Genomic DNA, 16,286 nt, shown 5'->3' with positions numbered 1-16,286 from the left:
TCACATTCTCCCCCCCCCGTGTCACATTCTCCCCCCCCGTGTCACATTCTCCCCCCCCGTGTCACATTCTCCCCCCCCCCCCCCCCCCGTGTCACATTCTCCCCCCCCCCCCCCCCGTGTCACATTCTTCCCCCCCCCCGTGTCACATTCTCCCCCCCCGTGTCACATTCTCCCCCCCCCCCCGTGTCACATTCTCCCCGCCCGTCACATTCTACCCCCATGTCACATTCTCCCCACCCCCATGTCACATTCTCCCCCCCCCTTGTCACATTCTCCCCCCCCCCCCCCCTTGTCACATTCCCCTCCCGACAATTTTTTGGAGGCATATATCCCTGAAAAGGACATTTCTGTGGATGAATCCCTGGTTCACTTTTAAGGCAGGCTTAAATTCCATCAGTACTTGCCCAATAGGAGTAAAACCAAATCCAATAAAATCCTCCCAAACGAAATACAGAATTTCAGTAGGCACTGGAGAAATGAGGTCACACGACTAGAGGGAAACTTATTATACCCACAATGGAACACGTTTTTTTTTTCTAAAAAATGTAGCTTTATTTCACTTTAATGGTCTATTCACACGTACAGTATTCTGCGCATATTTGATGCGCAGGATTTTCTGCTGCATATTTCAATGTAAACTGAATGACTGAACACAGCTTTAAATCCTGCGCATCAAATCTGCACAGAATACTGTACAATGGGGATCAAAAGTTTTGGCACCCCAGGTAAAAATTTGTATTAATGTGCATAAAGAAGCCAAGGAAAGAAGGAAAAAATCTCCAAAAGGCATCAAATTACAGATTAGACATTCTTATAATATGACAACAAAAGTTAGATTTTATTTCCCTCATTTACACTTTCAAAATAACAGAACAAAAAAAAAGTTGTCTGCAAAAGTTTGGGCACCCTGCAGAATTTATAACATGCACTGCCCCCTTTGCAAAGCTGAGACCTGCCAGTGTCATGGATTGTTCTCAATCATCATCTGGGAAGACCAGGTGATGTCAATCTCAAAGGTTTTAAATGCCCAGACTCATCTGACCTTGCCCCAACAATCAGCACCTTAGGTTCTTCAAAGCAGTTGTCTAGAAATCTGAAACTGAAAATAGTTGACGCTCACAAAGCTAGAGAAGGCTATAAGAAGATGGCAAAATGTTTTCAGATGTCAATAACCTCTGTTCGGAATGTAATTAAGAAATGGCAGTCATCAGGAACAGTGGAAGTTAAAGAATGATCTGGAAGACCAAGAAAAATATCAGACAGAACAGCTCACAGGATTGTGAGAAAAACAATTCAAAACCCACGTTTGAATGCACAATCCCTCCAGAAACATCTGGCAGACACTGGAGTTGTGGTACACTATTCCACTATAAAGAGATACTTGTACAAATATGGTCTTCATGGAAGAGTAATCAGGAGAAAACCTCTGCTACGTCCTCACCACAAAAATCATTGTTTTAACTTTGCAAATGAACATATAGATAAGCCTGATACATTTTGGAAACACGTTCTGTGGACCGATGAGGTTAAAATTGAACTTTTTGGCTGGAATGAGCAAAGGTACGTTTGGAGAAGAAGGGGGACAGAATTTTAATGAAAAAACCTCGGTCCAACTGTTAAGCATGGGGGGTGGATCAATCATTCTTTGGGGTTGTATTGCAGCAGTGGCACAGGGAACATCTCACGAGTAAAAGGAAAAATGGATTCAATAAACATTCAGCAAATTTTGGATGCTAACTTGATGCCATCTGTGAAAAAGCTGAAGTTAAAAAGAGGATGGCTTCTACAGATGGATAATGATCCTAAACACACCTCAAAATCCACGGGGGATTACATCAAGAGGCGTAAACTGAAGGTTTTGCCATGGCCTTCACAATCTCCTGACCTCAACATAATTGAAAATCTATGGATGGACCTTAAAAGAGCAGTGCGTGACAGACAGCCCAGAAATCTCAAAGAACTGGAAGACTTTTGTAAGGAAGAATGGACAAAGATATCTCAAACAAGAATTGAAAGACTCTTGGCTGGCTACAAAAAGCGTTTACAAGCTGTGATACTTGCCGAAGGGAGCAGTACAAGATATTAACTCTGCAGGGTGCCCAAACTTTTGCAGATGTCATTTTTTGTTTTCTGCGCTGTTCTGCTCCCCACCAATTATCAGCCCAGCCAGCGGGGTACTACTCACATGTCACGCACTGCCCTCCTCCTCTTTGTTGCGAGCCGACACCGGTGCTGGAACTCTATACTGTACGCCAGTGGTCTCCAACCTGCGGACCTCCCAGATGTTGCAAAACTACAACTCCCAGCATGCCCGGACAGCCAACGCTGTCCGGGCATGCTGGGAGTTGTAGTTTTGCAACAGGTGGAGGTCCGCAGGTTGGAGACCACTGCTGTACGCTGTATTCCCATGCCCGGGCTGCAAATGATAAAGAAAATAAACTTTTAACGTACCTACGTCGGCCCTGGAATGTCGGACAGCCGTCAGCCTATCACCGGTCGGAGCGATGTCCCGCCCCTGCCAGTGATAGGCTGAGCCCACTGTCATGTAAGAAGCCGGCTTCTTACATGACAGTGGGCTCAGCCTATCACCGGCCGGGGCGGGACATCGCTGCGGCCAGTGATAGGATGACGGCTGTCCGACATTCCAGGGCCGACGTAGGTACGTTAAAAGTTTATTTTTTTTATCTTTTGCAGCCCGGGCATAGGGATACAGTGTACAGCAGTGGTCTCCAACCTGCGGACCTCCACCTGTTGCAAAACTACAACTCCCAGCATGCCCGGACAGCGTTGGCTGTCCGGGCATTTGCAACATCTGGAGGTCCGCAGGTTGGAGACCATTGGCGTACAGTATAGAGTTCCAGCGCCGGTGTCGGCCCGCAACAAAGAGGAGGAGGGCAGTGCGTGACATATGAGTAGTACCCCGCTGGCTGGGCTGATAATTAATTGGGGGGGGAGCAGAACAGCGTAGGCGGGTAACATATGATTAGTTCCCCGATGTGGGGACAGTGCTGCGCTGGGCTGATAATTCATTCCCAAGGGGGAGGAGCCCAACCGGTATTGCGTCGTGCAGCCCAAAAATTTCCGTATTCGGTATGAACCGGTATACAGCCCAGCCCTACCCACTGTACGTATGAATAGACCCTAAAACATGAAAATCAGCCCGGCTGCAACCCCCATCCCCCAAGCTACAGTCTACAGACCTTGCATGTTAGGGGATGATGGGTGCTGTAGCTCTATGGAGAGCAGCTGGCACCATCCATAAGGAACAGGAGGGTGGTAATTTATAAGATATAAAACCACAGCACCCCTCACCCCGTCTAAAGAATCACAGACCCTCAGACTGTAAAAATAAAAGCCCCCCTCCGTCATGTATGTCAGGGCCAGACTGCACAATGGACCAGGACTCCTTGTGAGTGACATGCCCACCTGTTAACAGCAGCCTTGCAGGGCCCATAGCAGAGAGGGGTTTACAACAGGAGGGGGTGGGAGGAGGGGTCCGGCTGTCACCTCAGACTCCCATGCTCTCACTATATTCTGTGGCTTTTATCCAAGATCTAAAGGACTATATCAGAAGAGGTCAAGTAATGTAAAAAGGATCCAGGAGGAGGGACAGCTCTAGGGAACAGTCTCTGAAGTCCACAATGCAACGCGTTTCATGGTACTTGCTGACCACTTCCTCAGGCATATGGGATTGAATGGGATTCACCCCTTTATATTCAGGGATTAACCCTTCACATATTTGAGGGGAACATTTTTTTTTTTATGTTTATGTATAAATTAGCTCACTTCACCACCTTTACGGGGTAGTATGTCCTGCAAAACAGCTCAGGCTCCAATTAAGAAGTCTCAGAACTGATTGGGATTCATGCCAAGCCAGAAATCTCTCAAGTGCTTGCCCCGAAACCGCTGTCTGAAGATGGGTCCTCTTTCCTTCTGGAGAGATTTCTGGCTTGGCATAAATCCCAATTAGTTCTGAAACTTCTTAACTGGAGCCTGAGCTGTTTTGCAGGACACACTACCTGTAAAGGTGGTGTGGTGAGCTAATTTGCATATTTTTGTACCCAGGAGCCCGCGGAGTGCTATATGGCCTACTTGAATCTCCGTTTTTACACCAGAAGTGGTGTCCTCTCCCTGAGGAAAATACTGACCCTGTGTGTGTCTGTGTGTGTAGAATATATATATTCAAATCAGCTCATCACACCACCTTCACAGGTAGTGTGTCCTGCAAGCAGCTCCGGCTCCAGCTACGAAGTCTCAGAACTGATTGGGATTTATGCCAAGCCAGAACTCTCTCCAGAAGGAAAGAGGACCCATCTGCAGATAGCTGTTTCGGGGTGTTTGCCCCTCGTCAGTACAGAGCAGGGTTATCTGGCTCGGCTGAGGTAAGAGGCCTGTAGTGTGCTGAAAGGAAAGTACTGACCATATATATATTTATATTTATAACTGGGTCAGTATTTTTATTGGATTTGGTTTTACTCCTATTGGGCAAGTACTGATGGAATTTAAGCCTGCCTTAAAAGTGAACCAGGGATTCATCCACAGAAATGTACTTTTCAGGGATATATGCCTCCCAAAAATTGGCACCTAAATATTAAGTCAATTGCTGAAGTTTAAAAAGGCGATCATATGAGGGGTCATTTGGGGTGGGCATTTGGTATTGTCATTGCAATGTAAAAATTGGGCATTGCCCTAAATATTTAGATGAGCATGGTGTACCTTTGTATTAGGGCTGCACGATATATCGCAAAAGCATTCGAATTGCTATTTTTGCTTTTTGCGATATGACTATACGGCCCCCCGAGAAAAAAACATGTGATTATGTGCTCTGGCTGGCTCCCGTGGCGGGGGCCGGCCAGAGCAGGTAAAAACTAATTTAAATACTGAAAGTCAGTGTTTCCCAACCAGGGGGCCTCCAGTTGATGCAAAACTACAACTCTTAGCATGCCCGGACTGGCAAAGGCTGTCCGGGCATGCTGGGAGTAGTAGTTTAACAGCTGGAGGCACCCTGCTAGAAAAACACTGAGCTAAGGGCGCAGGGAGAAAAATATAAAAACCTTTATGCTCACATGTCCCGATCCCTGCAGATTTATTTCCGTGCGCTCCGGGGTTTCCTCTTCTTAGTACAGTAGGACCTTTCCCTTTTCAGCCAATCACTGGCTGCAGTGGTGTCACGTGTCAAGCCAGTTATTGGCTAATGGGGAAAGGACTTGTGCTGCAGTAATACACTAGGTTTCCCGGGTCCCGTGGAAGATTTGAAATCCGCCCGGGAAACAGTGTATTGCTGCAGTATAAGAATACAAGAAAGTGACAGAAGGGGGTGGGGAAATGTGACAAGGGGGGGGGGGGGAATGTTACGGGGGGAGAATGTGAAATAGGTGGTGGGCATAAAATGGGTAGGTAGATGTGAAATGGAGGCGATTGGACATGAAATGGGGGGGATTTCACCATTTTTATTTTTTATTTTATCGCATCGCAATATTTAGGCCCGCAATCGCACATTTTTCCCATATCATGCAGCCCTACTTTGTATATACTATAATACAGGGTGGGCCATTTATATGGATACACCTTAATAAAATGGGAATGGTTGGTGATATTAAGATGTGCAGCACCTGAAACTATGGATCCTGGAAGCCTGTGCTAGCATTTCTCCTGCGGTGTTGCTATCAGTGTGTGAAGAGTGGGAGAAGAGGGTTGCATTGACAATCCAACACAATGGGCAGCACATTGAACACATTTTATAAGTGGTCAGAAACTTGTAAATAACTCATCAAAAAATAAAGTTACGTTAAAACCAAGCACATCATTGTTTTTCTTGTGAAATTCCTGATAAGTTTGTGTCACGTGACCCTCTTCCTATAGAAAAAAAACAAAAGTTGGATTCAAAATGGCCGCCATGGTCACCACCCATCTTGAAAAGTTTCCCCCCCCCCCTCACATATACTAATCTGCCACAAACAGGAAGTTTATATCACCAACCATTCCCATTTTATTAAGGCTTTTTTTTACCATTTCATCTGAAAGCCATTAATATTGAACTATATACCTGAACTGCCCACTGAGTTCAGGAATCTGGGAATCCTAGATCTCAGGGACTGGGGGTCAACACAGGGTCACTTGTTTGGGGAGCAGGCTCAGGAGGACAAGAGAAATTGGGCATATTTCTCTTCTCCCTCGCTGGCCATCTCAGGCAAGAAATTTGTAAGCTGTTTCTGCAGAGTACACCCTTTGCGATGACCGGGTTTGTGTGGACATTTTTTTTTGGATTTTTCAAACCTGGGGTGGGGTGTATGTAATGATAACGCATGTGGTGGTGGGGGGGGATGTCAGTTAGGGGTGTATATAGTGGCTTCACAAGCGTGGGGAGGTATATGAAGATATACAAGAACCAAAACTTAGATTTATTCTAAGGTCATACGAGGCCGGAAGAAACACGACCTGCACAAAACTTTGCCAGCAGTCGCCTCCAGTCAGAGCGCTCTGCTACCAGCCTGAAGCCGGGTCCACCTGAGATGCCTGATGAGTCGGTCGGCTGTTACTTCGTGGTGAGTGCGGGTACCAGTTTTTCTATATTTCAGTACTGTTGAGTGACTTTGGGTTTCTTGGTTCCCAGCACCTCCAGACGCAAGGGCACTAGGACTCCACGCTGCCACAGTGACAGAATACCAGTCTCTACAGTATTGGCTGACATACAGTGGTGATATTGGTGTTGGTTATCTTTGCAGCAGTGCCCTCTATCTCGAGTTAGTCAGATATATATATATATATATATATATATATGTGTATATATATATATATATCTCCCTGGGTCCTGAGGCAAAATGGCTGGTTATCAGTGATGGCCACCATGTTAGAGCACGGTGCTATACTGACATTGGCAGCTGGTATCTGCATGATGTACATGTATGTCATAGATCAGGAAGGGGTTAATTTTTACCTTTTTTGCTTTTCTTTCTTTGTATGACTTGGTTACTAGGGTTCTTACCAGCATCTGGTGAATTTCATGTCAAAAGCACCTTTGAAAAATATATTTAGTGAGAAAAATGGTTCAATACTTTTTTCGTTAACAACTAGCGTTTATCAAGATGAGACAAACATATGTTTGTAGTATGTACATAATGGAAGTTCTAAATGTGGCCTCTGTTACATTTCTGCAGGGGTTGTTACCCAACTTTCCAGACAACTGAATTGTAAATTTGTTTAGTCAGGTAGAGAAAAATCCCCCAAAGCATGATAGATTTGTCACCCTGCTTTCCCATGATTTTGAACAACACTGTGGAGTGCTGGTTACAGACTCCAAAGGGTATCCTTTTTGCCTGCAAGTTTTCAGCAAAATTGCTAATAAAACTTTCTGAATGATTTGTAGGCCTATCTATAATGGATATTTTCATGTATGTATTTTATGGTGATTCCCAGTCATTGTGTACCTCTTGTTTGTCTTAAAGGTTTTTTTTTTTTGTTTTTTTTACATGTAAAGATATTATGGGGCCAAATGTTATGTAGTCCGGTATAACCTATTCTAGTAATTATTAGAGGATAGAGGGTCACATGCGCAGACTCCTACCAATCACTTCCTAAAATGTCTCCATGACCGGTCAGGAGATTAGAGTTAACATTTTTGTTTAAGTTCAACACAAGCTTATGCACTGCACAATTTTCTAAAAGGTTGGTGAAAGTGACCTTATCAATTGTAACTTCACTGCAAATGTTCATATGACTAAATAAAGCGAGTGGTACTTTTCCACAGTAATGGTAACAATAAATGATTTTGATACGTTTTACTTAGTGTGCTCTTATACTTCTATGCACAGGTTTAACCTATGAAGAAGTACTTTGCTTTGTACCACCTCCACTAGACTCTGATGACATGGAATCTTGAAAAATCTGCTCCAAAGGTGTTTGCCGCTGTGAAGATGATGATGATGATGGACATCTATTTCAGCTCCCATCTATTATACAAAGTGCCTATCAGATTGTGGATCTGAGTGATTTGCATATATACATCTCTATTCATATTTTTCTTTACTGGGGAAAGTTAGTTAATATGGAACCTAACTACTGCTGCATGTCCCCCAGATGCCTCTCACTTACACAAGCATAGTGCTCCAGCCTCTGCTGAAAGGTCTGTACCACAATGTTGTGGAAGGAACAGTTTGAAACTTTATATGTCCTATTTGTGGTTTGTGGTGGAACAAAAAGCAAATGGGCCTAATGCAGAATAACTTGGCTTTGTGTTTGTGAAGGATTGTTGATTTAATGGATGGTGGTGTGGATATTTTTCACCTCACATAATAAATTATTTTACTATGTGAAATTATAAATATATATATATACATATCTAAAATACACATTTATATATTCTTATCCCTAATCTACAAATCAATCTCCTTTCAGAAGACTATTTCTACTACAAAATACTACATTAGCTTCTTGTCTTGAAGCTTCAGTTCTGTTTTACATTTGTGCAAATCCATATGTGACCTGGCTTCTTTTCAATCTGATACATGTTATTATCCACAGTGTCATTGTCCAAATTGGTATATGTTCATATGCAATCGATACTGTATCTGCAGACAAACCCATCAACATGTGCATGTTGCATATGTGGATATGTTGCTGATTTGCCATGGGTTTCACCCTATGTATTACAAAGGGTAAAATTTGAGGTGGAAAGCTGCAGAATGAATTGACATGCTGCAGATTTAATATTTGCACAGCATATCAGTTTATTGTTTTTTTTTTTTTTTCTTTCAGCATATGATTTACTTCTACTGTATGCTGCTGCAGTTTTCCTGTCTGCACATCTAAAATGTGCTAAATTTTCACATGTGAACATAGTCTTAATGTTAAAGGAACCACCTGTAAATTGGTCTGCCCATAGTATATAAATATTACTTTATTGCACAGTGATCTCTGGCATTTACCAGGGTGAAATCATTAATTACTTAACAATCATACATGGGAAAACTAAAAATGCTAAATGTTCCAGTATAAGGTATGACTATATACTGTCATGGCCGAAAATTTTGGCATCCCTGACCTTTTTCTAGAAAATGAAGTATTTCTCCCAGAAAAGGATTGCAGTAACACATGTTTTGCTATACACATGTTTATTCCCTTTGTGTGTATTGGAACTAAACCAAAAAAGGGAGGGGAAAAAAAGCTAATTGGACATAATGTCACACCAAACTCCAAAAATGGGCTGGACAAAATTATTGGCAATATAAAAACCACACCTGAAAGTAGATAAAAAGGAGAGAAGTTCACGTAGCATGGACAACAGAAAGAGAAGAGAACTGTCTGAGGACTTGAGAACCAAAATTGCGGAAAAATATCAACAATCTCAAGAGATCTAGATTTGCCTTTGTCCACAGTGCGCAACATTATCAAGAAGTTTGCAACCCATGGCACTGTAGCTTATCTCCCTGGGCATGGACGGAAGAGAAAAATTGATAAAAGGTGTCAAAGTAGGATAGTCCAGATGGTGGATAAGCAGCCCCAAACAAGTTCCAAAGATATTCAAGCTGCCCTGCAGGCTCAGGGAGCATCAGTGTCAGCGCAAACTATCCGTCGACATTTAAATGAAATGAAACGCTATGGCAGGAGACCCAGGAGGACCCCACTGCTGACACAGACATAAAAAAAAGCAAAACTACATTTTGCCAAAAGGAACTTGAGTAAGCCAAAATCCTTCTGGGAAATGTCTTGTGGACAGATGAGACAAAGATAAAGCTTTTTGGTACAGCACGTCATTCTACTGTTTACCGAAAACGGAATGAGGCCTACAAAGAAAAGAACATTGTACCTACAGTGATATATGGTGGAGGTTCAATTATGTTTTGGGGTTGTTTTGCTGCCTCTGGCACTGGGTGCTTTGAATGTGTGCAAGGCATCATGAAATGTGAGGATTACCAACGGATTTTGGGTCGCACTGCACAGCCCAGTGTCAGAAAGTTTGGTTTGAGCCCAAGATCTTGGGTCTTCCAGCAGGATAATGACCCCAAACATACGTCAAAAAGCACCCAGAAATGGATGGCAACAAAGCACCGGAGAGTTGTGAAGTGGCCAGCAATGAATCCGGATCTAAATCCCATTGAACACCTTTGGAGAGATCTTAAAATTGCTGTTGGGGAAAAAAAGGTGTCCTTCCAATAAGAGAGACCTGGAGCAGTTTGCAAAGGAAGAGTGGTCCAACATTCCGGCTGAGAGGTGTAAGAAGCTTATTGATGGTTATAGGAAGCCACTGATTTCAGTTTTTTTTTTCAAAGGGTGTGCAGCTAAATATTAAGTTAAAGGGGTACTCCACTGGAAAATATTATTTTTTTTTTATCAACTGGTGCCAAAAAGGTAAACAAATTTGTAAATTACTTCTATAAAAAAATATTAATTCTTCCAGTACCTATCAGCTGCTATTTGCTTTACAGGAAGTTCTTTACTTTTTTAATTTCCTTTGTCTGACCACAGTGCTCTCTGCTGACACCTCTGTCCATGTCAGAAACTGTCCAGAGTAGGAGAAAAACCCCATAGCAAACCTATCCTGCTCTGGGCAGTTCCTAAAATGGACAGAGGTGTCAGCTTCCTGTGGAGCATATAGCAGCTAAGTACTGGAAGGATTAATATTTTTTAATAGAAGTAATTTACATATTTGTTTAACTTTCTGGCACCAGTTGATTTAAAAAAAAAAAAATGGAGTGGAGTACCCCTTTAACCCCTACCGGACCCATGACGTACATGTACGTCATGAGTCCGCTCCCGTTCTATATTGCGGGTCGGGCCCAGCCTCTAACAACGGCCTGGTCCCGTGGCTAATAGCGCACAGCACCGATTGCAGGGGCTGCGCGCTATTAACCCTTTAGACGCGGCATTCAAAGTTGATTGCCGCGTCTAAAGTGAAACTAAAACGTTGCCGGTTAGCTCAGGGAGCTGTTCGGGATCGCCGTGGTGAAATCGCGGCATCACGAACAGCTTACAGGATAGCCGGAAGGTCCCTACCTGCCTCCATGCTGTCCGATCGCCGAATGACTGCTCAGTGCCTGAGATCCAGGCATGAGCAGTCAAGCGGCAGAATCATTGATCAATGGTTTCCCATGAGAAACCATTGAACGATGTAAAAGATCAGTGTGCGCAGTGTTATAGGTCCCTATGGGAGCTATAACATTGTGGGGAAAAAAGTGAATAAAGGTCATTTAACCCCTTCCCTAATAAAAGTTTGAATCACCCCCCTTTTCCCATTTATAAAAAAAAAAAAAGCTGTGTAAATAAAAAATAAACACATGTGGTATCGCCGCGTGCGGAAATGTCCGAATTATAAAAATATATAATTAATTAAACCGCACGGTTAATGGCGAATGCGCAAAAAAAATTCCAAAGTCCAAAATAGGGCATTTTTGGTCACTTTTTATATCATGAAAAAACGAATTAAAAGCGATCAAAAAGTCCGATCAATACAAACACGGTACCGCTAAAAACTTAGATCACGGCGCAAAAATCTAGCCCTCATATCGCCCCATACGTGGAAAAATAAAAAAGTTTATAGGGGTTAGAAGAGGACAATTTTAAACGTATACATTTTCCTGCATGTAGTTATGATTTTTTCCAGAAGTACGACAAAATCAAACCTACATAAGTAGGGTATCATTTTAATTGTATGGACCTACAGAATAAAGAGTGTAATTTTTACCGGAACATGTACTACGTAGAAACGGAAACAACATTTACAAAATGGCGTTTTTTTCAATTTTGTCTCACAATTATTTTTTTTCCCCGTTTCGCCGTAGATTTTTGGGTTAAATGACAGACGTCATTACAAAGTAGAATTGGTGGCGCAAAAAATAAGCCATAATATGGATTTTTAGGTGCAGAATTGAAAGAGTTATGATTTTTTAAAGGTAAGGAGGAAAAAAACGAAAATGGAAAAACCCTGGATCTTTAAGGGGTTAAGGGTGTCAATAATTTTAGCCAGTCCATTTTTGGAGTTTGGTGTGACATTATGTCCATTTGCATTTTTTTCCTCCCTTTTTTGGTTTAGTTCCAATACACACAAAGGGAATAAGCATGTGTATAGCAAAACATGTTACTGCAATCCTTTTCTGTGAGAAATACTTAATTTTCTAGAAAAATGTCACGTGCCAACATTTACAGCCATGACTGTAACATGTACCTGAAAAACTGGAACTGTTCCTGTTACTTAAATACACTTGTACTGTTCATATAATATGTTGATTTGAAGAAACTGTTGTGTTAACTCCACATAATATTGTTTTGCTAGGCTTGTTCTGTGGAACAAATGGCAAAACACTTTCAGTGTTAGTTTGTTTTTACTTTCTCTGTGAAGGTAAAAAAAAAGATTTTACCTAGATGATGGAGAAGCAGCAACAACCTGTCCTGGGTTTCAGGCATGCTTTGCGAAAATATGTTTAAACACTCTTAAACACACTCTTGTTTTCAAGCTTTTACAGAGGACAGTGTTTGAGTGTAACATCTCATCTTCTACCAAAACTGCAGTAAATGGCTGGAGTTCAGTCTAATTTAAGGTTGTTGCTTTGTGTTGATTTTTAGGGTGACCCTAAGCTGTAAAGTTTTCACACATGGCAGTAATACATTCTAAAGGCTATGTTTACACATGGGAATTCCTGTACGGAATTCCGCTTGGAATGTCCACACGGAAATTCGGCTGCAGCAGAGTCCTGTTGAATCCAAGGGGATTCTGCTGCCCTGTGCACATGGCCGAATCTCCCTGACAGATGTTTCTGGCACGGAAAGTCCATTTTCTCTGTCCGCACAAAGAATGAGCACAGAATGCATTGCCATTTATTAAATGGTGCAGTCCCGTGTGCCCGCACTCTCTGGAATGTCTGCCCGGAGGTTCTCCGTGTGGACATTCCAACGTGTGAACATAGTCTTACAACCATTTTATTACAAGACACAGATTCACTCCATTCTACCAAACAGAACTTGGATCACTTCAGGGTTCTGTGAATATGCATGTTCAGTTCTGAAGAACCTCCTGGTATTGAAGTATTGCAAGTGCGCACTCTTAATCAAACTACAGTAGATGTGAATAGATACATACATTGCCACCTTTATTAATTCTCTGCTTAGACGCAGTGGCGGACTGTCCCCTCAAAGAGTAAGAATTGAGGTACCCAGACCCCCATTCTGCATTGTGTGGTTCCTTAAAGTAGGAACCAACATTTGTCTATGATTGGAGTACTCCTCTAATATAGATGCTACATTTTCAGCTGTATTAGTTATTTTAAACAGGCATATTACCCTGTTAATTAAAGCCTCAAAATTCTGTTCTGACTGCAGTATAATGCTATATGATCTTGATTGGCATTAAGACTGCATTCATTGACTATCTTGTTCACTGAAGCTGAGATTGTGCCCATCCACTTGCCAAATAAATCTCTGGCTGCACAAAAATAGGATATAGATATACAGAAAATTAGCCTTTTATAAAATTATTCTTGCCTAGATGCAGGAATTGAAAGTTGGTGATGTGTTGTATCTTGTCACATTTTACTAGAAGGATAAAGGGAATATATTTCAAGTTATGACAGTATTGTGGTAAATCTATATTTGCAGTCATTAAAGGGAACAAGTCACCATCGTGTTCCTCAAATGTAATAAGCTTCTATAGATGCTCCTGTCTAAACAGTCTTATGCTGCTTGTTAATTGCTGGAGAAAGGGTTATGTTGATGGTGCAGTTCATTACTGTGCCCCTCCTGACTTATCTGAAGTCTCACAAGCCTCCCATTTAAGAGCCCTTTGCATGGGGTGATCATCTTAATGTGCCAGGTATTGCACGTATAAAAGACCTACTGAACGCTTGTTTATGGGCTGATTAATGAGAGTACAGAACTTAAAATAGTCAGCCACATTTCCCCCACGTACAATGGAAGATATGCAGCTGACCAAAGATTATTGTTAATGCGGCCATGAACTGACTATTACTAAGCCATGTAAAGGCTTCTCTTAACAAGTGCCGATCTTATGAGGCTGTGGTTTGCCCATCTAAAAGTACTTTTACTGCCTGTGGGGACTATACTGTATGACAACTTGGGAGTGCAACACCACCCAGATGACTCTATGATATAAGGCAAACCAACAACTACTAATATATAGCTATATTTGAATGGGCATTGTCATTAAAATTATTTTTTTGCATATGATAGAGCAGGTAAAATAAATAAGATTTGTAATTTACACCCTATAAAAAAAAGTCACTTTCATGGCCTTATAAAAGCACGGACTTTGGTCTCCTGCTGAACTGGCTCATGATGAGCGGTCTGGCCATAGGCAGCGAATAGCACTCGCTCTCCCTGTTTCATACACAGGCATGAACAGCAGGAGACCAAAGTCTGTGCTTTTGAACAGACGGAATGTTGTCTGGACCAGAACGGAGACCCTTGTGGGCAGTTTTATAAGGCCATGAAGTGACCTAAAAATATTTTTTTTTACAGGGCGTAAATACAAAGTACAAATCTTTATTTTACCTGCTGTATCAAATGCAAAAAAATAATTTTAATGACCGTGCCCATTTAAGGCTTAAAGAGTAACTCTCATGTTAAATTTTATTATCCTCCCAGTTCACTGCCCCCAGCATGATAAACCACCCCCTGCCTTTATTTTTATAATTTTTTTAGTTTTCTACCTTGATATTGCTCTGTATTTTCTGCTCAGTCAGATTCACAGAATGGCAAGAGGCATTACCCAGCATCCATGACATCATCTGAAGCCATACAGGGGAGAACTTCCTCCCTCACTCTGCGAGACACAGCCCAGAGCAGTTCAGTGTGTGAGATGACCTATGATTGGATAAGTCTGCACATCCCCCCCCCCCCCCCCCTCTCCTCCTCCTCCTCAGCAGCATTTCCTGATTTTGGACTTCTGCCAGGCCAGCAGGAGTCCAAAGTCTGTGCAAAAGAATGGGGGAAATGTGCTCTGGACAAGTAGGGAGACACCTAGTGGCAGCTTTTTTTTAAACACAAAGCATAGAAAACTTTTTTTTTTTTTTTGAACATACTACATTACAAATATGTTTTTATATTTACCATAAGGAGTGCAATAATAATTTGTTTTGATGAGAGTGCCCATTTAATGTTGAAAGTGACATTGTAAACAGGAACATCTTTAAGAAACCTGTTGCTTTAGGGGTCAAAATGTGACTGGTACCTGCTGTATCATATGCAAATAATGATATAATAATAATTTTAATGACCGTGCCCATTTAAGTCCTAAAGTTGAAAGTGACATTGTAGACAGGAGCATCTTTAAGAAACCTGTTACCCCTTAAAAAAGGTACCAGTCACATTTTGGCCCGTAAAACAGGTATTTCCAGAATCATAAAATGTATTTAAAAAAAACATACCATTTGACTACAATGACCACAAGGTAGTACCTCATGCAAATAATTTGTTTATGCATTGTTCTTCTTGATACACCCTCCATTATTTATTTAAAGTCACACAGCTATCTGTAGAATGGTGTTGTTTCAATCCTTGTGCAGTGAGGCAAAGCATATGCAGTTTATCATCCCTGCACACTGGGAGCCCATGCACGTGTTGCTTTTAATGTATAAGCAGCTGCTCCACTCTGTGAGCACCAATTGGTTATATGACAGCAACAGCTGAATAAGCCCAAAAGAATGCTTCATGAATCGCCAACATTTTCCTTATAAGGCATAAATAAATATACATTGTTGTGTCTAGGAGTTTACTGGGGACATGGGAGAGGAACAAGCCACATGTGGAAAATGAGTGCAAGAAACCTAGGGAAAACCTGACACAGAAAGACTAGCTGGAAATGAGCTAGGAAGTGTCTTTGGACATATTTGGATATATTAACGTGTTATCAGGGTATAGACATTTTGGGGGAAAAATACTAAATTCTGGGATAAATATATTTTAATATACACTGCTCGAAAAAATAAAGGGAACACTAAGATAACACATCCTAGATCTGAATGAATGAACTTAATGTATGAAATATTTTCATCTTTACATAGTTGAATAAGCGGACAACAAAATCACCCAAAAATTATCAATGGAAATGCAAATTTATGAACCCATGGAGGTCTGGATATAAAAAAAGTGGAAAACCACACTACAGGCTGATCCAACTTTGATGTAAGGTCCTTAAAGGGGTTATCCAGGAAAAAAATGTTTTTTTTTATATATATCTACTGGTTCCAGAAAGTTAAACAGATTTGTAAATTAATTCTATTAAAAAATCTTAATCCTTTCAGTACATATGAGCTTCTGAAGTTAAGGTTGTTCTTTTC

The 16,286-nt window shown here is 41.6% G+C and overlaps 1 protein-coding gene across 2 annotated transcripts in view; it reads left to right on the top strand.

The window, feature by feature from the left end:
• Positions 1 to 9,114, top strand: part of LOC130356316 (mitogen-activated protein kinase 14) — a 174,012-nt gene extending 164,898 nt beyond the window's left edge. The window contains exon 12 of one of the 2 annotated variants that reach the window (XM_056557639.1): positions 7,812 to 9,114. In XM_056557639.1, coding sequence (XP_056413614.1) covers positions 7,812 to 7,879 — 68 coding nt within the window. In that variant the 3' untranslated portion in view covers positions 7,880 to 9,114. The remainder of the gene's footprint in view (positions 1 to 7,811) is intronic. The other variant, XM_056557638.1, reaches the window with a different exon arrangement.
• Positions 9,115 to 16,286: the final 7,172 nt, after the last annotated feature.

Source organism: Hyla sarda, chromosome 2 (genome assembly GCF_029499605.1).
Source record: "Hyla sarda isolate aHylSar1 chromosome 2, aHylSar1.hap1, whole genome shotgun sequence".
Taxonomy (NCBI): Eukaryota; Metazoa; Chordata; class Amphibia; order Anura; family Hylidae; genus Hyla; species Hyla sarda.
This window is presented reverse-complemented; position numbering and strand designations above follow the sequence as displayed.